Consider the following 24,488-nt stretch of genomic DNA (forward strand, 5'->3'; position numbering starts at 1 on the left):
CTTGTTGGGTCCCCGGGAGGTGGCAAGGTGCCAGATGTGTGTATTACATGTGGACCAGGCCATCATGAGTGGCATCGATACAACAAGATGAAACAAGATATGTACGATATCGGAATGCATGACAAATTGAGACAACAAGAATAGTATTCGTGCCCTTTCTATTCTACATATTGTAAGGACGGAGCGATTTCCAATATCCTGTGATTCCCATGTGCGCGCGCCACTTGAGCTCCACAGGCGCTCCAACATCTCGACACTCCTTTTCCTTTCAATCTCCGCTTGCTCCTCACACTGGCGGTCCAACACCCCTCGCAGGCTTAGGAACAGTGCCTTCGACGTATCCTTCAATTCCTTTCTCAAAGTCGAGAGATCCCACACCAAGAACGTCGTCCTTGCTCGATAGGCTGAACAAATCTGAGGGCGTAGATGGTGGTAATAGGAAGAGACACCGAGGGAAAGCATGAATCGGTTCATGGGACGTTGATATTTATGTATGATCACCGCTGGCTCTTAATCTTGATTAGCATGAATAGTCGGTGCCAGGTTTTTCTACATATTGTAAGGACGGAGCGATTTCCATTGCGCGCCGCTTACGCTACAACGTTCAATGGAAGCCAAGGGCTAACGTTACAGAAGGCGGTGCTCGACTTACGCACTGATTCCTTCGCACACGGTCAACTGTACACTGCGCTGTCAAGAGTACGTGGTCGCAGACACATTCAGGCGCTGTTTCGAGAACAGGAGGAAGAGACGACGGCCAACGTAGTATACAGACGTCTGTTATTGTGAAATGGATAGTTAAGGTTGCTGTCCGAAGGATTCGGAACTCTTGTAATAATTAACATCCTGCTGAATGAGCGCAATAGCTTTCGCGGAGCGAGGCTTGATAGAGCACTTGAAGGGCTTGGGATGGCTGGGAGTACGTATCCAAACTAGCACCGCGAACGTGATAGGATACAAGACATACCTGATCGCGCCTGATGAGGAGTCAACCTCAGGAGTGTGCTCAACACCGTTCTCGACGATCTTGAGAATATCAAACACGGCGAGCGACATCACGGTAGATAGCCAGATGGAAGCATCAGCGAGGTGGAGGCCTGTAAATCAAAAGCAAGCGAACATCACAATACTGTTTTATTGAGGGTACTTCTGCATACCGGGGCAGATACTGCGGAGAAGAAAGTTAGCATTCTAATCCAAATCAATTCCATTCGTACCGTCTACCAAAGCCGAAGCAGATCGTGCGAGGCTCGCGTTCGGGATCCTTTCCGTCATTGTCTAAGAAGCGTTCAGGCTTGAATTGCGAAGGGTTAGCATATGTTTGCGGGTCATTGAGCATGAACCTGGTATGCAATTCTATTATGTTGAATCCGGAGAAATGCGAGCACTAACCAGATGTTAGGCATGATCCAAGATCCTTTCGGAATGTAGTACCCGTCATGGATATCGTCCTCAGAGACACAGTGGGGGATCCCTGTCTTAAGGCGATGATACCGCTCGGCAATGAAAAGAATACGATAAAGACATACCTGTAGGGACGACAACATTCCAGCGCAGGGATTCTTTCACAAGGGCTTCGATATAGGGGAGGGAGTCGCGATCTGCAAAAGAGGGAAGACGATCAGTGCCAACAACAGCATCTATTTCAGCCTGAGCCTTCTTTTGCACATCAGGGAAGAGTGTCATCGCCAGGAAGATCGAATAGATTGTAGAAACTGTCTGTGGAGACAGATATTAGTCTCAAAATATAATCATCAATCTGTGATATGAAGGGAAGAGCTAACCGTGTCGGCACCACCGGTGTATAGGGATACAGCAGACCATTTCACCATGTGATCCTCTTCCGCAGACAAAGGACGGCCTTTCAACAGATGGGAGGTGAAAGACACGCGGGCAACTCCGGCAGCCTGTGATGTGTTCAACTCGTAATCGCCAAACTGTATATGTTGCTTACTATCTGATCCTTGACGAATTTGTGTGGTGCTTCAACCAACTCTTCAAGGGTCTGGCGCCATTCACGGGCCAAGCACTTGAATCCAGCACCGGGAAACCACTCGGGAACCTTGGCCACTAGAAATAAGTCAGCTCAATGTAAATACCACAATACTGTAGTCTTACACCATGGCATGACGTTAACCATGAAGGCACCAGTATCATTGGACCGCGACAATTGGTTCATAGCGCGGTCTGCAAGGTCAACGAAGGGATCATTGTTCTCCTTCACCTCATATCCATGAGAGATTCGCAGAATGATAGCGCCAGAGGTGCTAAACAAAATAAAGGCCCCATTCATGCAATGATAAACACCACGTACTGTCGAATATGTGCTTGCAGTTGCTCGGGTTTTGCAAACACACGCTTCAGGAACCGGCGGGTCTCAATCTCCTCAATCGGTTCGTAGACAGCCATAGCAGCGCGACTGCCAATAACGCGGTGGATGTTCTTGCGGTAGTAGCGAAAACGATCACCATAAGAGAGAAAACCCAAACAGTACTTCCAGCCAACAAGTTCACCACCCATTGTAAGAACTGGACGGTCAGAGTACACAGAGCTTTTTTTGTCTAGCAATGCCATCGCTGCCTCGACAGAATTCAGTACAATGATGTGCCGACCCAGAACTTCGATATGCGAGATGTCACCTGCAAACCACAGTGTAATCGAAATGTATCATGTTGGGAAACATGAGGCACACCATATTTTTTGCGCCACTTGGCAAATGTGAGCCAGACCTTGCTGTGAAGAATGTCTGCGACGTTCCCAATGAGAGGCCACCCCGAAGGTCCAGGGGGATATGGTGCAAGGTTCTTCTTTCTGAATGCCTGCTTGACAAGATACACTCCGGCACCAGCAAGACATAGGTCCAGCCAAGTAACATTGGTGAATATCAGCATGCTAGCGGAGGAAGAGCAAAAGATCGTGTAGTGAGCGATAAGATATTAGTAAGAGGAATTCGAGTCAGATGACGAACGAATACAAGTCCCGCTCTCCACCTAGCAAATGAGGAAACAATGGCAAAGAAGGTGGACGAAATTAGTTGTTTGGCAAGGTGATTGATGGCCGGTCAAAGAGCAATATGAATGTTGTGGCGGCCCGGCAAGGTCATCCATTTCACCTGGGTCTGGCTCGACTACACCTGTGATATCATTATTACTGAACATAGTGGAGCCAAACGGTCGTTAGTAATATATAAAGTCAAAAATGAGATTTACGAACGACAAAGATACAGTCCATTCAAGTATTTCTTGTGAGTGTGTAGGAATTGGTACCTCATCGCCTCTTTCAAGGGCAAGAGCAGAAATATGATGATCTTGCTCCCCTTGGTTGATGCAGGACAACACACTGAGAGCCGCACTGTCGGTTTCGAGTGCTTCATCAAGGCTCAGTGCAAATATGCGATCGTGAAGTTCGGCCAAGGACGCCTTCAAGTATTCTGCCGGAAAGTTAAATGCAACTTCTTCGTCCGTCAAGCAGACGTCCTCCTGTAACTTTCCTTTGCGCGATCCTTCGACTTCTTCTATATTTAACAGACATAGTGCTAGGACGAGGGCTTCTGCCTCTATGTCTGGCACGCTGCAATAAGTGTTCATGCCAGTGATAGCTGAAAAGAAAAGGGAACGTAACCTGATTTATCATCGGCTCCTAACAAGGGCCGAAATACGTTACATAAGCACAATATCATATTCTCACAAGTTCAAGTCCATATGATTTCACTGGCAGGTGACCGGTAAACAGCTATGCAACTCACATCCTCATATTAGCGTGGTGGCAGTCTTTCAGCGTTCTGCATTATACTCTATCATGATGGCTAGCAGAATTCCTGAATCGACACGAGCGCTGGTCATTAAGAAGTGCTCCGCGGAAGCAACGCCTGTCTATCATCATGCTGTCCTGGAGACACGTCCACTGCAGCAACTAAAACAAGGGGAAGTCCTCGTGAAAATGGGAGCTGTGTCATTCAACCATCGAGACGTGAGTGATATGACCGGCGTAATATCGGCTGCGGCAAGAACTCGTTGCTCATCTGAACGCCCTGACAGCTTTGGATACGCCTTGGTCAATACCCCGGAATCAACTTTGGAAGTGCCTTCGGTGCTGATGGAGCAGGTACTATCACAGTAATAAGCTGAGTTGGGGACACTGAGAGCGCTAACCCAGGCACGGTAATTGCATCGGCGGATTCAAATGACGCACTGCTGAACAAACGCGTCTTCCTGACACCCATGCGAGGTTGGGAAAGCAAACCAGATGCGCCGGAAACGGAGTGGGTTACATATTTGTTTATTGACATTGGCTCACGTCTCATGCAGAGGCAGTTTCGGAATCCTTGGAGGTGGCCGCAACCCTCCGTTAGGAACATTTTCTGAGTACGTTGTGGTGGAAAGAAATCAGGTTATTCGTTCTCCAGACCATCTTGATGATATTCAAGTCTCCGCTTGGCCCCTTGGTGGTCTAACTGCTTGGAGGTTCGTCTTTGTCGCGGTACCATTTTCTTCCTATCACTGAGTGCATTGTAACTAGAGCTGCGATTGTCAATGCTGAAGCATCCAAAGACCAAAATATTCTTATTACCGGAATAGGTGGAGGAGTAGCGCTTCTTGCCATGCAACTATGTCTAGCCAGAGGCGCTAATGTCTATGTTACGAGTGGTAGCGAGGAAAAAATTAGGAAAGCAACTGCTCTTGGAGCCAAGGGCGGAGTGAACTACAAATTAAGTAAGGGTTAACTCGAACCACCCGTCTTGCAGGTTCAAACTATCTCACAGAGGATTGGCCATCGCACCTTGTTGCCCTTCTGGCAAAGAACGGCGGGAAATCTGCGAAGATTGATGCAGTTCTTGACTCTGGCGGTGGAGACATTATCACACGAGTGAACAGTATCTTAAAGCAGGGCGGCAAAGTTGTGGTCTATGGGATGTAAGCGAAGGAGGTTTATTTCTTGAAATGTCACTCAGCATCATTACAGGACCGCAAATCCCCAAATCAAGTTCAGCATGCGAGAGGTGCTCAAGAATCAGCGGCTTATCGGTAAGTGCCCCTGCTTGCTTGAATGACAATATTGAATGTGTGGAAGGTTCGACAATGGGCTCCCTCAAGGATCTCACAGACGCAACGACGTTTATGTCAGAGCATCGCATTGTCCCAGTGGTGTCCCATGTCCTCGAAGGACTCGAAGCTGCAGAAGAAGGCTTCGAGCTCATGAAGCGCGGGGATCAGTTTGGCAAAATTGTCATTCGGATTAACGACAAGGCCAAAGCCAAGTTATGATGATGTTTATTCAATTATTGGATCTGTCGACCGCAAGTTCGCATTGCCCTATTCTGACAACTCTGTCTCGATATCGTTTCTGCAACTGTATTATATAGCCTTAAGATGTGCGGAATCCAACATTAAAGTTGGATAGTCTACTTTTGTACTTCTATCTGAGCTACCATTTTTGTTCTTATGTACGTATCTCTTATACGCGCGCCTCAGTTCTGCGTCGCATAATATTTGCCAACCTAATGTGGTTGTGGCTCAATTAATTGTGGATCGACGATCGGATGTTAAATTTTCTCACGACTTCCATTCATTGATGACAACATTCCTATTAATACTTCGGGTCCCCTCAGCAAAGTCAGGACAGCCTCTGTTATTCTCGCTCGCCCATCTCGTGAAATGCCTAGCACGCTAATGCTTGTTAGCACCACCTCGAACTGCTCGTCACTCTCCCGATTCAACCATAAGGAGGAAACTGAACGTAAGTGGTCTACGTCATTGACATACTTCGGAACAAATGGACCCATCGGAATGTACTTAGCAGGTAGCATGCCTCATTCAGCACGATCCGTAGACGAGGACGATGACCTCACAATCCGTCCTAGACGCAAACCGCCGCCAAAAATTCCCAAACAACATGTCATTACAAACACGATCACATCCTACCTATCCAAATCCGACAGTCGCGAAGAGGTGGTCTCGGTCACGATAAACAGCTCACCGGAGCTGTCTTTCATCTTACACAAACCCCTCCGAAATCGACTATCATACGAAAACAATCCATGCGAAGCTATGCAAGACTTCATGGACGCACACGAATTCTTCACGATTATCACGAACCCACAGACGAAGAACTACAAAGACGTACTTCCTTTCCTCATCACGAGAAGAAGGAAGTTTTTCGAGAAGCGTCTGTGGGCCGTACGAGCTACGTTAAAAGCCATGAATGGGGAATGGAGTACCCTGGGTACCTCCCCTTCGATTCATGAGGAGTTTTCGAGTTTTAGCAATATCGCATGCTTGCGGTTTGGTGCACTGCCACCTGTGGACGTGCTCATTAAGCTGTCTGTCGAGATCCAGACATGCGCGCGCGTCAACATCGATGTAGTACCAATGGAGCGGCTGGTACAGATTTTTGACCGCATGTTTGAGGATTGTCATCTGTTTTTGCGATCGCGCACGGTTGCGAAGGCGGCACCGAGGTCAGGGGCTGCTGCTGCCAAGTCCGCTATGGAGAGATTTCTACCGCTTTCAGGCGGCGTTGATTATTTGATAAAGTTTTGTAGGAATACTTTTCCTGGTCAAGAGATTCGTTACCAGTGGACCGATAGGGGTCGTTTCGAGGATTAAGCCGGGCTGGCAGTAATAGGAAGGACAATACAACGTCTGTAGCAATAGTACAGGAAGCAATAGGCACTTTAGAATACCTTGTATTAGTCCCAGCAATATATCATAAAAACAAATAATTGGTTTAGGTTGTCCTCACAACGCAGCGCGAGAATTTCCACACCAAAATAATTAACTGCCTTCACTCGCCACGCCAAATTTTCTTACATATTGGTTTGCAGTCTACGTCGTATTCATTCATGTTCAGTTGTAAATGGATACACTATGTTCAATGAACTGTACATGCAATCGTGCTTGTGAAAGTCGTAAGGGAAGAGTGTATATTAATATTCGGGTCACTACACGCCCCAAAATTTTTGTTTATTTACCGTGACTGATCGCCCAATCACCCTGTCCGGCCGTATCAAAGACACCTTCGTCTAGCCAGCTTCCACGAGGTAAGCCGAAAAAGTATAGTCCTCCTGATCAAGAAGCACAAGGCCTGCAAGAGATGCGACAGGCGTCACTGATGTCGATGATGATAGAACGACTGCTAATCGCATGACACTCGTGTCGCATGTATCCAGTGCACCCCAGATTGGGTTAGTATCAACGGACTGGGTGGAAATACAAGCATCGTGTGATGCCGCGGAACTCGTCCAGAACGATGTTGCTGAATCGGCAGTTGATATCGAACATGAAAGGAATGGTGTTCAGGATCAAGGTAGGTATCTCGAGTATCTCAGAGACGACAGGCAGACGTTCAGCATTATATATTTCAAAATAATATTTGTGGGCAAGTCCTTTCTTGACGAGTACGAGCTTCCACCCTAAATCGAACTGGTGTAAGGTGCGGTCAGTTGTGTGCATTTGCCTGACTCACCAAATCTTGTACGCTGAATCAGGTCCCTGTTCGTAGAGGTGAGCAAGTATTAGAACCGATCAGACTAACCATGCCTGACCACCCGTTGAATTGGGAACACTTGAATATGTTTTCGCAGCTGCCTGCTAAGAAGACATCCATAAATAAACATATTGAGCAGAATCTGCGACAATCTCTATTAGCCCTGCACACACGAATTCACCATCCGGATATTGGCCTAAATCAAACTGATGAATACAAAAGAGGGGCGGGAGTACAGTGGAACTCGCTTATACAAACCAGTCTGTTGAAGGTAACCTCCGTAGGTACTAACGTCGCGATGGTCTTGAACATAAGCTCTTCGTTCTGAGTGACCCTCGTAAGGTCCGGTTCAGGGCCGACGGTTGGTGCATCAAACAATGCAAATATTGCATGTTGGGTGAAAAGTGGGAAGTTTCGCAATACGAACTTTTTGTGACATTGTGTGGACCTTGTGCGATACGGAGCACTGCATACGCAGTTCGTGCAGATACGTATTCAAAGATGTGAATATTATCATTTTCAACAGAAAGCAGCACATTTCGACACAGTACCAATACGGTAACTCACGTCTTAGCTGACACGGCCGCATCTAGCGCAACCAGTTCTCGGAGTCATCGACTGGTACTAGTCATCTTTGGGAATGTGTCTGAGAGTGTTGAGTATGAATAGCCATATTGCTCACCATTATACTACTGTGTCTTCATGAAGTTCTGGTCCTTGATACGTTGTTGATTCTCTCTTCTGAGCCGTTTCTTCTCTGCCTTGCCCCCAGGCCCGTCATCTTCATATACTTTCGGCTTCATAAGGTCCCATAGCCACGGAGGATACTCGTCATCAGGTAGAGCTATTACTGGAGGCTGTCCTTTTAGATAATTCAATCCTTCCAGGATTGTACCTGGTGGACATGACGAAAGTGTCTTTTCTGGAACAAGTGTTAACGTGAAGTACTGTAGTTTTGAACTCTGCATACTCACCTTCAGCAGCCGACGTGTCTTTTGCACTTACGTTCAGTACCCGTTCAGTATTCGAGCTCTTTGCGGCATAGCCGCGTGCAAGACACGGAGAGAATGCTTGCCGAATGGACGACCGAGAAAGTGCAAGAAAGGACATTGCAGTTTGTGACATTTTTTGTCACCTCGGGATTGTATTTGGCCATCTACGCTCACATAAGCTCAGGTAACTAGGTACCTCGATGGCTCAACTATGAACTAAGAATCAAGAATCAAAGAAAACCTCGCAAACTATCCGGCAATAGGTACGAATAACTATCAAGTGACGAATATATGAAATGATTGAATGCTGCCCGTGACGTTAGACTGTGCGTGTAAAACGCCCATTTGTGTCTCAGCGTTTGCCACGATACCTGCGAGTGGGGGTAATACATCCACATCGAAACGCGTCCGATATTGTGGCCAAAGCCCCGCGTCGTCAGAAAAAAAGCCCTGTGCAGCTCGCTCAAAAACCTTCCGGATGCGATCTGTAATTTTGCCCTCAAGGAGCGACTTGCGAGGAAGTCTTGTTGCGGAGCTGCACGCGATGTGCACGACAGATAGCTAGAAAGGCTGGGCAGAGAGTAAATATCTGATGCGCGCTCTCAAATGCATCACAACCGAAATGACACTGAGGGCGGCCAAGGCGGCGTATCCTGCAAATGACGATGACACAACTGCGCGGTGTCGAGCTGTGATGACCGGGCATATAGTTGTACGACGGCAGAGGATGATGTAGATGCCCGTGTGTACGGGAAGTCGCGCACATCGCCGGTGATGACTGTTACACAGGTGGTCAATGATACTGGTCCCGGTCATGGATCATATTATTACTACTCGGTCAAACTGTTTTCTTCACCTCCATTTTATTGTGAACATACTACGTTTTCAGAACTACAGTTGATGTCAAGATACATTCTATATGAACCTGTCAGTCATTTTGGTCATACTCAGGCTGGATGCAACAATATTGAGTCCAAGATAAAACTACATTTCTTTTTAACGTCATCTTCATTCACACCTTGGAAGAACTAGCACTAGAACGCACCTTCGCCTATGGTTTATCTGCCGAATCGAAAGCATTGAGAAGGAAATAACATCACATGCAACGGAGCAAGGCGAAAGTCGGCAACGCCGAACCCTAGTCGAACAAGCAAGGAGGAAATTGGCACCGCCGATTCCTAGTAATTAAGTCTGAACACTTTGATAACGAAGAGCACATGTAATCAAGCGGAAAATATTGAAGGGCTGTGAGGTGAACTACCCTTGGCGAAGTGCCGCTCTCGCTTGATCAGCTCGTCGTATGTTCTTGGCGGTTACCGCTTCATCGAGACCTTCGGACTCGGGGATATTTTCTGCGCTTGTTATCGCACCGAGTGCAAGGCTCAAGGCGATCTGACTTTGTCCAGTGCGGATGGCCATCTCTGATGCATTCCCAAGGGCCACGACGAGCTGCCTTCGAATACCCTTGACCTCCTCAGCATACTCTCCGCGCGTATACCTGTCAAACGAGACTAAGGAGGCCGCAAGCTCTGCAGAGGACATGAAGTGCATCCGAGCGTAACAAGGGTTTGATTGAGTAGCCTTCCGTCCAGACTCTGTACGAGACTCCACACGCCGGATAGCGATTAGCAGGAATTTCCGTATGATGTCGGGATGTGTAATCATTTGTACTTGATCTAAGGAGGTTGCGGTTGAGAGACCATTCGGTGCCTTCTTGAGAGCTTGGATTGAGTCGAGAACACCCCGTTGAGCGAGCACGGCCAACAATCGCGCGAGCGCTGTAGGGCCCATGACAACTTCCTCTGCGATCTGCAAGGGGGAATCTACCTGGGGTGCTGCATGTGAGTCGCCAACTTGTAGTGCGAACATATCCTGTGTTCGCTCCGCATACATCAGATGGTCTTCTTCGTTTTCCGGATCTGCTTCTTTTATTTTCTGCGACGCAACGTAGGCCACACGAAGGAGAGACTGCAACTCTGCGTTGGTAATCCCGCATGAGTCTGCCACATGAGTCAATGTAGTAATCAACCGCAGGACTGTGATCCGTTTGATGCCTGAACAAAACAAAACTCAGCAGTGGAGCATGTTCTGACTCCAGCTACCATACCTCGTAATTCGAATGCAAGTTGAAAAGTCCTTTTCCCAAGGAGAGTTTTTGCTCCATAATTTTTGACGTTGTTGAACAACCTGTGAACAAAAGGGTTAGAAACAAAAGTGCAATCAAGAGTAGGAACTGACGATTCGACATGGCGCCAATCCTCTTCTTCGATGCTCATCCAGACTTCAATTAGCTTCCCACTCCAATCTTGTCTTTCAGTGAAAATCTTTAGGGCTTGAGACAAAGCTTTCCACTCTTGGGTTCTCGATGAGCCGTCCAACGGCGAAGACACGCCGGGTACTACGTAAGGGGGCCATTGGAAGAGAAGTGCAAGGATTTCACATGCAACCGCGTCACTTTGCCGCTCAGGGTACCATGCTGGTCGAGGCGTGATCGCGCAATCAAACAACAAATCGACAATTTGCGGTCTTTTCTTGAGAATTTCAAGGCGAAACTTGGTGGGCAGTATGGGGTAGGTACATAGAAGACCTTGAGCAGCCCAGAGAGCATCGTCATGAGCCAGTCCTGAGTATCGCAGAGCACATTTAGCCACCTCTGCTTCGGAAGCCTTTGAGACAGGTGAGGAGGAAATGGAGTTAATTCCATGGACTTGTCCGCAGCAAAAGGACTCACATTTTGCCCTCTTAAAACAATTATTCCACCTTGCCATTTTGTCTCCGGAGCATAGAACTGTTCGACAAAAATTCGGGGTCCTTGGAGCACAAAAACACAGAGCTTCGCAATGATGTCCGCCACCATATCCGCAGGAATCCTGTCCCCAACTAGACCAGCCAAAGAGCGAATGGTACAAGCAGCAAGTCTGCGGTGCGCGCAGAGCCAGCTATCTATGTTCTATGTTCCATCCTTCAGATTTCGCCCAAACGACATCGCATGTGCCCTCACCTTGAAGCAGAGGTCTACAATGTTGTGATTCATCATTTCCTCGGCGATTGATTTTCTTTCGACATCTGTCCCTACGTGCAAGAGGTCGTCCAGCACTGCGAGTCCACAATAACTGGCCAGAGCATGTCCGTTCTTCATGCCGAGCCTAAATGTGCCGTATCTCGATGTAATCAAAATCATGACTTCGACCAGGTTGTACTTTAAGCAGGTCTTGATCAGGAAGTTGAAACCGGTAGGTGCTCGTTGAGCTTCAATTGCAGTCCTCGACAATGTGGTCCTGTCCCAGAGGATGCCCTGAAATTACCAGCAGTTGGAGTTGAGTTCAAACGATTATGACACAGACGCTACGCACAGTCCATGTACAAAGGAAATCCGGATCCACCTGAGGGTCTTTGAGCCTGGCAAGATCTCTAGCCATATAACCATCCAAGACATCGCGGTTGACAGTATCAAAAGTCCGTTGGATTTCAATTTCGAGCGACTGTTCCCACTGTGCATAGGACTCAGCCATGATAGAAGGGTCATAGGGACCTTTGAACTGATTTGCTGACATTTCTTGGTTGGTGCAGTAAACCGTGAATCGAGCGCTACCTGATAGAACCGCTCAGAACTGTCGAAGCTTGAAGTTGTTGATGTTGCTTTGAAATAATCAGTGCTCCGAGTCATAAGCTACGTGTGTCGGAGACATCGGAAGTTTCGGAACGCCAATCTGGGAGAACTTGGAACAGTAGCAGTACACGTTCTGCATCTCACCTGTGAACATGCGGACGTTCAAGGGGACTCTCTGGTCAGAGGAACTTGAAACGAGGATAGTACTACTAGCTGGCCCATGCAGCTACTTCGAACCATACTGAACAGTAAATCTTCTCAATCTACGTTGATATCAGGTCAAGAAAATGAATATGTAGATGGAAATATATTAAATACAAAAACAAGACATGCAGATATACAGCATAATGCGATTAATCTATCCTAAGATGTCACCATCATCGCAGATTAGTGTGATTATAAACAAGTTCAATTGCCCACTTCTAAGTACTCGTGTTAGAAAAGCCCTGATCCTGGGAAAAGCTGTGACTCTTCGCCGTGCTCGTCGTCTTCGTCAAGGCTCTCGTCATCCACTGACACATGGCGAGGCTCAGGGGAGAGATCGTACCCATGAATTTGCGCTGCAGGTGCATCAAACCCTATAGGTTCGTGTTCGAAAGGATCAATATCCGCATCTGGGATGGTTGGCTGTATCGGCTGGACAGGTTGAGCAGGTTGAATAGGGCGTGGAACAGGTTTCGGAGAGGGAGGAGTAAATTGTTGAGGTACGCGCGGTGAGTCGGATAGTGGAGGAGAGATGACTGTTGGACGCTGCGCCCCAGTCGGAGATGCCTGTTCAGGCCGACCTGATAACGACGAACGCGGCTGAGCTTGCAGTTGTGGCGGAATTGCAGTCTGAGGTTGCGATCGAGCTGCGGTCCGAGGCTGTATCTCGTATTCGAGCTGAGTGTGATTGTAAGTGATGTTCCAAGCCGATCCAAAATACACTCACAGCAGCAAATACTTCCTCCCTGTGTCTCTCGCCCACATCCTTGTCGATGCAGTAACATAGATACAGTGTATCAGCACTAGTGTGGCAATGATTAGCACGAGAATGTTGCGCTAGTTGATCATAACATACACATCCTTGACTAGTCCTATGCAAAACAAGCCCACGAGTGCGGTGACACCACCAGCAAGTAACGAGGCTCCCAACGCATAATCAGGTGCGTCTAACGTATGTGCGACAAAAAGATATGTCACAAGTGCGAAGGGAAATGTCAGAGTTAAGGGTGCATAGGTAAGCATCCGTAATGGTGCTGAATGGCATGTCAGCTATGATTGTGCGGACCACAAAGATGAACGCACGTTCGGTCTTGAATTTCTTGCGGTACCGACCAGCGCTAGTAGTCTCAACGGTAGCAGTGAGGGCCCGGGCTCTCCTTGCGCTCACAAAGAAGGGGTCTCCGGTCAACCCAGTATATACGAGCGCATACTTGCTCAAGGATGTGGTAACGCTCTCTAGGTATGAGACTGCCATACCTGAGCCAAATATTATAGGCTGACACCATGGTCGCAGTGCAAGCGGTAGATAGAGCGGAAGCCAGCGCAGGGCCAGCGTGAGAAGTCCTAACAATCGGATACCCGTGAGGATGAGCGCGCTGAGGACAATCGATCCGAGAGATGGATATGCAGCCCGCATGAGAGCAGCATGAATGATGTGAGTATCGCTTGGTAGTGGAATTGGAACATCAGGGCTGAGGTCATGAGTAAACGAGATAAAAACTGAAAAAAAAACGCTTACTCGGCAAAGTACCAAGCACCAATAACACCTGCACAAGTCGTACGCAGCATCCCCTTCGCGATGCCCCAGCTCCAAAACCACACACCAACCACACCAAATATTGCCCAGTTCGCCCACCCTTGAACATGCCCTTCTAGCGTCCCATTGGGTTCATAGACATAACCAATCAAAAGGAGTCGGAATATCACAGTAATGAATGGTATAGATGCAACCAGCATCGTGAGAAGCATCGCGGGGGAGAGAGCGAGAAGAAAAGGATTTGCAATGAGAAGCCGTGTGGTAAGATCGAGGATAGAAGAAGTTGAATGGATTTCTCGGGGTAAATTCACTAGGCCTCTGGCAGTGATGATGGAGAGAACGAGGGGTACAAGTGAGAATAGTCGAAGACTGGACACCCTAATGAGCTTCTGCGGTTAAAACAGACGAAAAGAGTGCTCACCCAACTGTTTCACCCCAAGTCGGTTCTTGGTCTCCATCCCACATGAAACTACCAACGAATGCCCATATAGCAGAGATAAAAAGTGTAGCTGGTATGAATACGGATGTTGCGATCATGACTGGACGAACAAATATGCGGAGGAGGAAAACGTGGACATATGCCATAAGAGCGCTCAGAAATGTCAATATGGTAAGCAGGGGTACTGTATGCAGCAGCGTTGTGTATGGGAGCGAAGCCCTCCGTCCGTCGTCCTTGCGAGTCTTGCCAAAGAATAGCAGTAGAATGGAAAAGAAGACGCATACAGAAACACCTGTACACCAAAATATGGTCCAGTACGAATCATTGAACTTCCGTCGAGCCCGAGTGATATGCCGCGGATCTGGTAAAGAGAATACGTCGATGGGGCGTGTGGTGCCATCCCTCGGCAGTAGCGACTCAGTCAGAGATAAGGAAACAGGCTCGCGAGCTCGTGAAGGTGGAGGCGGAGGATGCTGTTGTCTAGCAGAGCGATTAGGCATGGGTCTCAGTGAGTCGATTGTAGGTTCAGGTGAACCAAGAGATGAGGATGAAAGGGACGGTAAAGGCGAGCGAATTCTTCGAGGAGGAGATGCCTGGTGGGCAAGCCAGCCCTTTGGATAGTCTTGGGACTCAGCTTGGCCATAGTCAGAAGCCATCAAAGGAATTGACTGAGAAGTATGATGAGAGGCCCCTGGCAGGTTATCATCCCCTTCGTCGAGGCGTAGATATGGGTCTTCATCATCTATATCATGTGCTCGACTCCTAAAATTTCCGCGACTTGACAGTCTGCTTACACGCAGATGAGGGTCGTCAACGTCGTCAACCTCTGTATCATGATCATCACCTGCACGAGACCCTTCGTCGGTTGTGAATGAAAAGAATAAAGGCTGCGAAGAAGACAGACTCGATGCTGGATTATGCTGCTGGGTCAAAAATTGAGAGGCGTACTGAGCAAAAGACTTTGCCATCGCCAGACCACGTCTGCTTGTGTGTCGTAGTATGCAGAATTGGTGAGTCTCCCCGGGAGCTATGTGGCAGCTCTTGCCCTGTGTTAAAAACCTGGTCCAAGATGACTTGCGTAACCGTAGGAAACTTTTGCTATATTCGGAGATTACCGCCAGTATACTATTCAGTGCCATTGTCCTCGTCGTCTTCTGTGATAGATCTGCAGACTGCTTCTCAATCGTAGCTTGGACACGATCGAGCCGCTGCGTCACCGTGTCTGTGTATTTGCATCAGTCTCTCACAGGAATGCACCAGACCCGACAGCATCATGATATGTCGAGCCTCGACAACACAACTTGAAGACCTAGGTACCATTTGAACCTTAGGCAACCGCATCACCATAGTACAGCAAAGGCCACCAAAGGTGAGGTAGTAGTATAACCACTCCAATGTGCAAATGACACAAGTATTTGAACAGGAAAGCTAGACCTCCAACAACACGCTTGCGTCTGTGTAAAGATACTGCTTCGTCTTGCAAAGAGCGAGTAATGCATTTGGCCGCGTAGCCAGCCAGATCATCCTAGGAAGGTGTACCCCACTAGTTCACACACTAGCCTGCAGGTAGATAAATCTGTGGCAGCGCATCTTGTGGATAGCTTTATGAGGCTATAAATTGAAACTGCAACGAAACTTTCCATCAGATGCACTTCCTTGGCGAAGCTGTGAGCGGGGTAGATAAGAGATTTCTAGCGCTGTCCTATCACTGCGGCCGCATCAGAGAACCGGTGAGAAGAAGATATTAAAGGACTTTGTCAAGAACATATGACCAGGTAAATGCACCGCAATCAGCATAAGCGCCAGCAAAAACTCACCGGTACACTGTTCGCCGGGCGCCAGCCTTGTTACCTTGAACCCCTCCCCAAATTCCAAGTAGAAACCAGGCTGTGTGATAAGCCTGAGCCTTATCGGCACGGCCACTTGCATGACCTTCAAATGCATAAAAAGACAGCAAAGAAAATCCATACCTTCATACTTTCGAACCATTCCATACTTCCTGAGTCAGACTCAGGCATCCAGTACTATGTGAGCTTTTCTATGGTCTCTTGTAGACACCCAGGTACTGACCCCAAACCCCCAAGCTGGATCATAAATTTGCATTTGCCTACACTTGTCATGAATACTGTATCCAACGTCGATCAAGTACCTTTTTCCAGGACAAGGCCAAGGTTCATACCTCGGGTAAGAGATGTCTTCGACGAGCCCCTTCTATTGTAGCTCACAACATATTTACAGAACAAGGGCCACCTCCAAGCCTCGTACCCATTATTGACGAGCTGACACCTACAGTACATGCGCATCAGGAACCAACCGAGCTCATAGCCTTTTTGTTTGACTATACACGCACAGTGTTCTCTCGGGCACTGTTTGTTGAGAAGCATGAACCACGAGTCGGCTCGTACTCTAGTACGCCAATAGCTAAAGAGCTGAAACCCTATAGTATTTTCCCGAGAGATACCGAATGCATACATTTTGTGACGCTTCATCTAAGAACCATCAAGGAATGTCTCATCTTCGAGCACACTTAGCTCGCCTCTGAGGAGGAGCTGTCTTCCTTCTATCAAGGACTACGGGAGAATACGTACCTCACCTTAGTTGTATGGAGTTTTTTGAAAAAAAAAACATTTACTGTCATTGAAGGCTAGCTAATAGCCTGATGCCGACAATACATCTAGTAGTTGTATGAAGTATGTGGAAGTGGAAGTGGAAGTGGAAGTGGGGTATTGATCTAATTATAGTGAAGCGGCCCGGATGACCGTCACTCCGCCCGGATCACTCCTTTGCTCGGGCGTGCAAACTTGTGCAGGACATACTAGGTCGATCATGGAGGCTAAGCACTATAGCGCCTGCTATTCTTGCAACACTGTACGGCTGAAGACACGAGAAACTTGTGCACTGAAGAATGTCATGGTCGCTAGGCAGACGAAGGGGTTCCACTGGGGCTGGCTCGTGGTTGGGCATTCGGATCTCAGTCTAAGGGGGGGGGCCGGGTCCACGCAGTGTCGATGGTAGATGCTGCTGCCACCATTATCAGCCGTAGCCACCTCACCAAGTCGGCCAAAAGTCGAACCTCAGACGCCCGCCGAGAAAACAAAATTTGCAGTCACAAAATTGAAATCTTCGCTTCCTTGCTATCCGGCCGCCTACTAAGGCTTGGTCGATCAAAGCTTCGAGCGTAGATGGGCTAACAATTGGCTCCACCAGACAACGTGCTGCAACCCCAATACCTATTTGAAATCATTGGTCTTGTCAATATCTGGCCTATTGCAATCCAAGAGAGCTCACCGCCTCCTTTGAACGCGTTCAATATAAACATCCCCGTATTTGCCAACTTTCCTAACTGCCAAATTGATAATAACACCAGTAGAGACCTTCCGGGGTCATGATGAATTCATTAGGCCCAAGCATTCAGGACCTAGTACTTTCGGGGATTGCAGTTAATGATCGGCCTCCGGGGTAAGGCCGCTTGGCGATAGGACCTCGCAGTAGAATGAAGGGACATGAGCAGGGAGTATATGTAGTTTTCAGGGATGGTCAATGGGTACTGAGTTGTCACTACTAATGGAGAGTTGTCCTGCAGAGCTCAAAACTCGCAAGGATCACTGGGATCAGAAACTAGCTTCTGGGCAGTCTCTTCATGATTGACATCTCCGCAGATCCGGACAGCATGCGCCTTGCCACGAGCAAGTCGCCAGATGATACGAAGATATGGAATTTTGACACAGGATAGATCGTGGTTCATTCGACAGTGGTTATTTGGGACGGTATTTTCTCATCACTCGAACAAACTCACTGTGAAGTCAGGTGCCACCGTGTGGGGAGTGCCTCGGAAGTATCTGAAGTTATTATGGGGTGTGGGAGACTTCGCGGTGGGTTGCAGACGTATGCAATAGTGTTCTGGACAACCGAAGATCTGGCCATTCTGACCAGCTTCAGGCACGGTAGTGCCAAAATGATTTATGAGTTCGACACGCTGATGCTGGAGCCTCACTGTCCGAGAGCTCTGTTGCGAAGGGTTTGATGTTTAGATCCTCATCCTGCCCTACTCTCATCTGACTCATGCCAACAGTGGCTTCTCAACCGGATATGAGCTGAACACTTACATATGCAGCATTTCACAATTTTGTTAGCATCTAACCTGCACAAGAGCCACAGCCATGTGTGCACATCCATAATGTGTCTGTTGTACGCCAACATCCTCTTTCAAGACGGTGCGTCTGAAATACACGCCCTACTCGACATTCAGCCTGCCCCGACACCCCGCGCTGCTTCCTTGCGCTGTAATCCAGCGATATTGCCCATGATATCTTCGCCCCTGGACATGCTGACCTTCTCCTATAATGGACCCACAATAACCCGCTTTTCTCTGCTACCCGCCTTCTTGCCCTTTACCCCACAGATGCAATTTCTGTTTGTGATGATGACCTTCGTGTTAACCATTTGTATTTGTTGTTCCTTATTTCCTTTCCAAGTTGACCAGACAATCGCCCTGTAACCCCCAGCTAATTCCTTACTGCCCAGTCGCTCCTCTTTCGAATCACCACTGCATTCAGACGTAGTTCCCATGGAGAACGTAAGTGTCAAATCATTGTTTACCGTTTCGAACTCATATCTACAATTCATCAGTCTCAACCCATATCGGCATCATCCACTCTCGCATTCTCTGTCAGTACTGCCATAACATTCACACACTCTATTGACCTACGTTCATGCGGGTTTCAAGTAATGATGATGGCTGGGTGCCCGATGAATACTTCAAGTTTGACCTTCCTTCACAGAACTGGGATTCACAACAACATCCTGGGCAGCGTAATGAATAACCTGAAGCAGTCTGCATTTCTGTTTTCACAGTGACTTCGCGAACAAGAGTGGGTGTTTTCACTTTATCACCGTCACGACATGATTTACCCACAAGTGTCTGCAGACTACAAGTCTTCAATCAGGTTCAATTGGAACCCTGGATGGATGACATCCGAGAGTATCCTCGGTATACACAGTCTGACCAACACAAATTTTCATTGCGATTATCACATGTCTATGTTTTGTTGATCTCCTTACGCATGACGTAGTTGACTTATCTCACCTTCCGTCTCGCAGCTCCTCAGTGAACACGAAGTGTTGGAAAATGCCGCAAAACACTCGTTGACAGATAACCCGTCTGTTGGTCGTGCCGTGCTTCTGTGACACTGATCAGGGCTGGTAAGTCTGAACCCTGCGCCACGCAGCACATCAGAATCCCGTTTCCTGATCGCTGCTGTCAAAAGGGTTTCGTCCAATGTAAAAAGGTGTAACATACACAACTCGTATCGAGCATGCCAGCTTTAGGGGCTATCTAGACGGTGAGTTTGAAGACATCATTCACTTACATGCATCAAGTCTGACTTGACGAACGAGGTAGGTCTGATTGCATCAACGATACATTGAATACACGCAGTTGTGCCACTTGCATCTGCGAACCCGCCACTGACCTTTGTCCATTGTCCTTCGGCTAGGAGGCAGCTACGCATACATTGCTTTAGGTGCAAAGGAAATGACTTCTTTCCTTCCGCGGTTCGCAATCCCTTGATGCTGATCACCGCGGTGCTAGCACCGACCACAAGGAAGCCATCATGTGCGCATCCAACCAAATCCGTAACCTACGGGGTTACCACAAACGGATCAAACAAAGACATGTCGTACCACAAGTCAAAAAAACAACGCAGCGTGATTACAGCGCGTGTCTTCTTCGGGTTCATTCTACCCCACGCATTGGCCAGGATTACGAAACTAGTGTGTGCCTTCACGGGAAAGAACGTTGGCAAGCATTACATGATTGGGGTGTTGTTTGGAAGTTTGGCAGGACCCTTTTGATGCGCAAGGCATATTTTCAGCCAGGCCAATTGTTTGCCGATATGGCATTCTAGGGTTGCATGCAGGCGTGAGTGTTACAAGTTGAAGGCTTGATCCATGGCTCTTCCATGGTATGGCGGTGTAAAGAAGGGCGTGTATGGGAACTTGCAATTGGCTTGAAACCAGCAGCACGCCCTATAAGTAGATGCTGCGTACCACAAGTTGGTATTGTGTGGCCGGGCCAGCCTGGCCTAGCATAGGTTAGTATGCAGAGCCTCGAACATTAACAGATCGAAACTATGTACCACATATGTAACTTTTTTTTTATAAATTACTGATCAGAAGATGGTTCTGATCTTCTCATAATATCCACACGTGGACGAGCGTCTCTGCGGTAATCCCAATGCAGCAAAACCTCGACGAGCATCACGTACTGCGAAAGCAACGCGGGAAGAATTGTGATAGAATGGAACGAATGAACAAAATTAACAAGATAGGTCCATAAGTCTATCTTCGTCGAGCGCCTTGGCCATGAAGTTATCACGATGTCCGCGGATTCACTCAGCCACTCATCATAAATGAACAGTACTTCATCAAGTTGAGAGTCGCCCCGCGATCGTACGAGATTGGCTATTCATCGAAATGAGATGAGTGGGACTGAATGAAGTCTTCGATGAGATACATGCGTTGTTGGTCTGTCTTGAATGAAGCTCTCCCCCAGTCATATCTCAGGAGGAGATGCCAACGTTTGTGCGATCGAATTTGATAGACCCGAAAGGAAAAGGATGATCCGCTTAAATCAGAGGTATAAGCTGGTATAGGCATATGCAAAGGCACACTGATTCGGGATCTAGCGAAATGAAATAGATAGGAGAATGTCAAACGTCTTCAAGACACAAGAGATAATCGCTGGGCAAAGGGAAATCGATGAGATTGCGGGCAGAAGTGCAGGTCATTAGACTCACCGAGGTCGCATGGATGATCTAGAACAAAGGAGGGGAGAAGACAAAGCATGTGATATGGTGAAGGGCGAATCTGAGAATGTCAACAACACCGTCCATTTGATGCCTTTCTTCGATAATATTGAGAGCCAAGCCATATAGTGGCGGAGTGGCACAAACCTGCAGTGCAAGCCTTGTGTCGAATCAATTGTATTGGCCATGCTGCGATAGATGCTTAATCCGTCACGGAAGTAAAGTGGCTTCAGTACTCCGCTCTGGCAGGTTCATTAAGCCTCCAGTCTCTAAATTCAATACAGGAACACAGCATTCCTATGCTGAGCAGGGAAAGCTCCACGCCTCGCTGAAACCGTGAGGTGCTCATAACAAGAGGACTTCTTCGCTTCCTCGCTAGATGGAACTACCGTTTCCAGTACCAACTTGGGCGATGGAGGACGGGTATTGCTCCCGCGGTGCGGCTCGGCTAAGCTGAAGAGCGGATCCCATATAAACGGATAAACGATGAAGCAACAAAGGAGTCTCTCTCGGATAGATAGCGAAGAGAATAACCTGAGGAATGGTGTGTTATCTTATCAGGTTCCGACTCGGGAGCGCTCGCCACAGAGCAGTTTTAAACTCACCAGAATGAAGAGTAAAAATGCAATGCAAAAAACTCGCGGGGAAGTCAGAAGCGCTGCTAAAAACTCGCCTTTCGAGCGAGGACTGATGGACGCCGATCAGACTGCATCTGGCGAATGAGCCGGATACAGAAAAGAGCTATCACTTACCACATAAAATAGGATGCGCAGCATTGTTTGAGCTGCAGATAACTGATCAAGCAAAAGACCGAACGCGTTGCAGAGGGCGTGTGGGCTCGACCCTGGATTTACTCATCCAAATACGTCTGAAAAATGGATATCCCACCAGGTAGTACAGAGTCACGCGTCAGGCAGAATGACAGCATGGATTGGAACAGCCAAAGCTATTGCGGTGATGTTACGTCGAGGGCTGACGTGTGCAAGAGACGGTTAGAGGCCTAGGCGACGGACCGATGACACAATATGCATGTATGAGCAGTGGATAGTTGGATAACTGAGAGGTAACGTGTCCAAATGCCAGTGTAAATCACGGACAATCGGAAGAATTGGCCGGAATCGAGAGCGCAACGTTTGAGGGTTTATCCCACAGGGATGACGCGTGTGGGGTAGTCGAGACGACATTAGTACGCAATCCCGCCGGAACGAACGCGTCGTGATAGGAACGAGAGACCACGCGCCTTCCGACTCTTTGTTTTACGTTCATTTTCTGGAGCTGGATAAGGAGTCGAGGACGGGTCAAGGACCGGATGCCCACGCCACGTCGGGGGCCAAGGCTTCCATTCCAGTCGTGTCTGGGTTAGCGCAGAAAAAAAAAAACTTCGCTTGGTGAAGCGACGAGTCTTGACGGAACGATAAGACTGCTAGCACTACGCCACATCGGATCGGGTCTCACATTCCCGTGGTGTGCAGGATGGATGGCCACACAGTACGATGCCGCAATATAGACAAATCTGGTGAGGGAAAAGGATAACGGATACAAATCTAGCAAGTTGGAAGGGCGCCCTCCCTTTACGGTCCCACAAGCAGTATTGGTACTCGGGCATGAGAGCATGATGGTTTTGTCTAATCGAGAGAGATAAGGAACTTATGATTGGAGCACAGGGTACTCTGCCAACTATGTGCGGCGTGACAGCAGAGGTCAGCTGAAAGAGAAAGGCATGAGGCGGCATGAAACGGTGATGACCTGTCAAAAGTACGGAAAGTACCGGGCTAGGCCGTCGGAGCACTCAATCTGATCGCAAAGGGAAGATTCGGTCATTTCGTTGTCATTCAATCGTGCCTCCTCCAAACTACGTATGATACTCCTCCTTCGTTCCACTCCTTCGCTCTCCTTCCGTCCTAGTTCAATCCCTCTGCTCCACTTATCGATCCCAATAACTCCCAGGAAAATCCCACCGGGGGACGTAGATAGATCAATACATATCCGGTCCGTAACAATGAATAGAAATGTGAATGCATGACTGTTGCATAGATGTCCATTGCGCGTGCGAAAGCAAAATTGAAAACGATGCGAAAATAAGAAAATGCCGAGGGATGCAAATGCGAGCGTGAATGTGAAGATTGCGCGAGTGGAGTCGCGCTTGCAAGAAAGCGTCGCTGAAAATGCGAAGTTGAGAAATGCGACGTCATGTTGAAGAATAATATGTGCGCATGGACAGGTGCTAGGCACGACGTGTCCCACTGGGTATTGGGGTATGCAAGGTTGCGACCCTCGGCGACATGCGCTCAAAAGGAAGAAAGCATATACATTTGCTGTCGCGAGGTTGTGATAGTATCGGTGGCGCATTTAGCCCGACATTCTCCGCTGAATTCTACGCTTCGTCCGGAATAGACTAAAGCGCAGGCTCAGTGTGAAGGCGTGCCACTGACGGCGCATAGCATGTCCACACGTAGGTCTACAAGTACATTGTCAGCTATTGAGACGCGATTCAGTTGGGAATATAACTCACGTCCAGTCACTGTCAGATACAAGAGGTTGGGGTGTCTCGATATGAGGGTTCTCAGGATACGTCTCCTTCTCAGTCTGAGGAGATTTTGATGAAGTGAAGTACTTCTCCCTGAGAGGTGCGTGTTCTTGATGATCTAGCTGCTCATCTTCATATTCAACTTCAACCAAATCTCTTGACTCATACGACGAAGGCTCGTCGTACGGGTAGTAGGCAGGAGAAGCGTAGTAGGTGGTAGTGGATGGCCGTCTCCGTTGCTTCTCGATAGATGCACGTCTCTGGCAAATCTCCTCGTCTTCCTCTGCATCACTCTCGTCCGAATAAATCCGCCCCAAACTCGGTTTAGAGTGCGCATGGCCAAAAGTGGGGAAGTCACGGAAATCAGGATCATGAAGGTCACCGTGGTGATCAACATAAACCTCCCTGATAGCAGTTCGTGAGCTTAGTGCCTTGAATGATGTTTGATGAGACGGCGATGCATATGAGGGGTCAAGAAGGCGCGCGATGTCAGAAGCGCGGGTTGAGGGGGAATATGTGCGATGTGCAGCAAATGGATTCACGCTGAAGTGTTGCGAGGATGGGGAAGGAGAACGTTTACGTCTGAGACGGTGTCTTTCAATTGGTGGAGATGGTACACTGCGTGATGTGGATGCAGAGTCGTAGGATGCCATGGTCGACGTTGGATCGAATTGAGTAGTACTGGTGATTATGCGGGGCATGTCCGCACAACTATAAAAAGGTTCTTGGAAAGGGTGCGCTATATGTATAGCGCGAAATGTTGTTATTCGGGTCGGATAGACTATAGCCAGATTTGTGAGCAGGGAAGGCGGGCTACTTGAAAATTAGAAGCACGGCGGGCCGTCACCGAGAAAAAAAAATCAAGGGTCGGAAAGCGATTTGGAGGAT

The 24,488-nt window shown here is 48.1% G+C and overlaps 10 protein-coding genes across 10 annotated transcripts; 3 read left to right on the forward strand and 7 right to left on the reverse strand.

Annotated features, from left to right (window-relative positions):
* Positions 1–636: 636 nt before the first annotated feature.
* Positions 637–3,101, reverse strand: F5891DRAFT_625608 (cytochrome P450). Its single transcript, XM_041372521.1, has 12 exons — positions 2,969–3,101; positions 2,693–2,892; positions 2,315–2,639; positions 2,119–2,267; positions 1,955–2,070; positions 1,785–1,907; positions 1,530–1,719; positions 1,393–1,474; positions 1,218–1,343; positions 1,158–1,168; positions 968–1,097; positions 637–913 (listed from the first exon to the last, which is right to left on the reverse strand). The coding sequence occupies exons 2-12, from the start codon at positions 2,889–2,891 to the stop codon at positions 799–801; spliced, it is 1,566 nt and encodes a 521-aa protein (XP_041231344.1). The 5' UTR covers position 2,892; positions 2,969–3,101; the 3' UTR covers positions 637–798.
* Positions 2,697–3,610, reverse strand: F5891DRAFT_1006494 (uncharacterized protein). The gene is made up of 3 exons (XM_041360423.1): positions 3,214–3,610; positions 2,969–3,150; positions 2,697–2,892 (listed from the first exon to the last, which is right to left on the reverse strand). Exons 1-2 carry the CDS (start codon positions 3,585–3,587, stop codon positions 2,991–2,993), a joined length of 534 nt encoding a protein of 177 aa, XP_041231345.1. The 5' UTR covers positions 3,588–3,610; the 3' UTR covers positions 2,697–2,892; positions 2,969–2,990.
* Positions 3,611–3,717: 107 nt separating this feature from the next.
* On the forward strand, positions 3,718–5,546 carry F5891DRAFT_1006497 (uncharacterized protein). The gene is made up of 8 exons (XM_041360424.1): positions 3,718–3,969; positions 4,038–4,104; positions 4,156–4,261; positions 4,308–4,463; positions 4,519–4,712; positions 4,763–4,913; positions 4,963–5,024; positions 5,071–5,546. Exons 1-8 carry the CDS (start codon positions 3,799–3,801, stop codon positions 5,262–5,264), a joined length of 1,101 nt encoding a protein of 366 aa, XP_041231346.1. The 5' UTR covers positions 3,718–3,798; the 3' UTR covers positions 5,265–5,546.
* Positions 5,547–5,575: 29 nt separating this feature from the next.
* Positions 5,576–6,690, forward strand: F5891DRAFT_625979 (uncharacterized protein). The gene is made up of 2 exons (XM_041372524.1): positions 5,576–5,736; positions 5,797–6,690. The coding sequence occupies exons 1-2, from the start codon at positions 5,655–5,657 to the stop codon at positions 6,603–6,605; spliced, it is 891 nt and encodes a 296-aa protein (XP_041231347.1). The 5' UTR covers positions 5,576–5,654; the 3' UTR covers positions 6,606–6,690.
* A 331-nt stretch (positions 6,691–7,021) lies between these two features.
* On the reverse strand, positions 7,022–7,951 carry F5891DRAFT_1274846 (uncharacterized protein; the record flags this gene model as incomplete). The annotated part of the gene is made up of 6 exons (XM_041370188.1): positions 7,744–7,951; positions 7,659–7,691; positions 7,534–7,586; positions 7,465–7,490; positions 7,248–7,411; positions 7,022–7,198 (listed from the first exon to the last, which is right to left on the reverse strand). Exons 1-6 carry the CDS (start codon positions 7,795–7,797, stop codon positions 7,022–7,024), a joined length of 507 nt encoding a protein of 168 aa, XP_041231348.1. The 5' UTR covers positions 7,798–7,951.
* A 223-nt stretch (positions 7,952–8,174) lies between these two features.
* On the reverse strand, positions 8,175–8,595 carry F5891DRAFT_1125799 (mitochondrial ribosomal protein L37-domain-containing protein; the record flags this gene model as incomplete). Its single annotated transcript, XM_041364012.1, has 2 exons — positions 8,175–8,407; positions 8,460–8,595. 2 exons carry the CDS (start codon positions 8,593–8,595, stop codon positions 8,175–8,177), a joined length of 369 nt encoding a protein of 122 aa, XP_041231349.1.
* A 727-nt stretch (positions 8,596–9,322) lies between these two features.
* F5891DRAFT_1006505 (uncharacterized protein) lies at positions 9,323–12,376 on the reverse strand. The gene is made up of 7 exons (XM_041360425.1): positions 11,831–12,376; positions 11,479–11,772; positions 11,209–11,427; positions 10,716–11,143; positions 10,585–10,664; positions 9,523–10,531; positions 9,323–9,461 (listed from the first exon to the last, which is right to left on the reverse strand). Exons 1-6 carry the CDS (start codon positions 12,029–12,031, stop codon positions 9,735–9,737), a joined length of 2,019 nt encoding a protein of 672 aa, XP_041231350.1. The 5' UTR covers positions 12,032–12,376; the 3' UTR covers positions 9,323–9,461; positions 9,523–9,734.
* On the reverse strand, positions 12,362–15,318 carry F5891DRAFT_1138515 (plasma-membrane choline transporter-domain-containing protein). The gene is made up of 6 exons (XM_041364859.1): positions 14,250–15,318; positions 13,811–14,197; positions 13,375–13,763; positions 13,148–13,325; positions 13,019–13,094; positions 12,362–12,969 (listed from the first exon to the last, which is right to left on the reverse strand). Exons 1-6 carry the CDS (start codon positions 15,233–15,235, stop codon positions 12,523–12,525), a joined length of 2,463 nt encoding a protein of 820 aa, XP_041231351.1. The 5' UTR covers positions 15,236–15,318; the 3' UTR covers positions 12,362–12,522.
* A 539-nt stretch (positions 15,319–15,857) lies between these two features.
* F5891DRAFT_626084 (uncharacterized protein) lies at positions 15,858–16,972 on the forward strand. Its single transcript, XM_041372525.1, has 3 exons — positions 15,858–16,295; positions 16,352–16,451; positions 16,506–16,972. Exons 1-3 carry the CDS (start codon positions 16,047–16,049, stop codon positions 16,796–16,798), a joined length of 642 nt encoding a protein of 213 aa, XP_041231352.1. The 5' UTR covers positions 15,858–16,046; the 3' UTR covers positions 16,799–16,972.
* A 6,450-nt stretch (positions 16,973–23,422) lies between these two features.
* F5891DRAFT_1182842 (uncharacterized protein) lies at positions 23,423–24,253 on the reverse strand (the record flags this gene model as incomplete). Its single annotated transcript, XM_041366222.1, has 2 exons — positions 23,423–23,531; positions 23,586–24,253. The coding sequence occupies 2 exons, from the start codon at positions 24,251–24,253 to the stop codon at positions 23,423–23,425; spliced, it is 777 nt and encodes a 258-aa protein (XP_041231353.1).
* Between the last annotated feature and the right edge of the window lie 235 nt (positions 24,254–24,488).

This window comes from Suillus fuscotomentosus (genome assembly GCF_016647785.1).
Source record: "Suillus fuscotomentosus strain FC203 chromosome Unknown F5891scaffold_6, whole genome shotgun sequence".
In the NCBI taxonomy this organism is placed as follows: Eukaryota; Fungi; Basidiomycota; class Agaricomycetes; order Boletales; family Suillaceae; genus Suillus; species Suillus fuscotomentosus.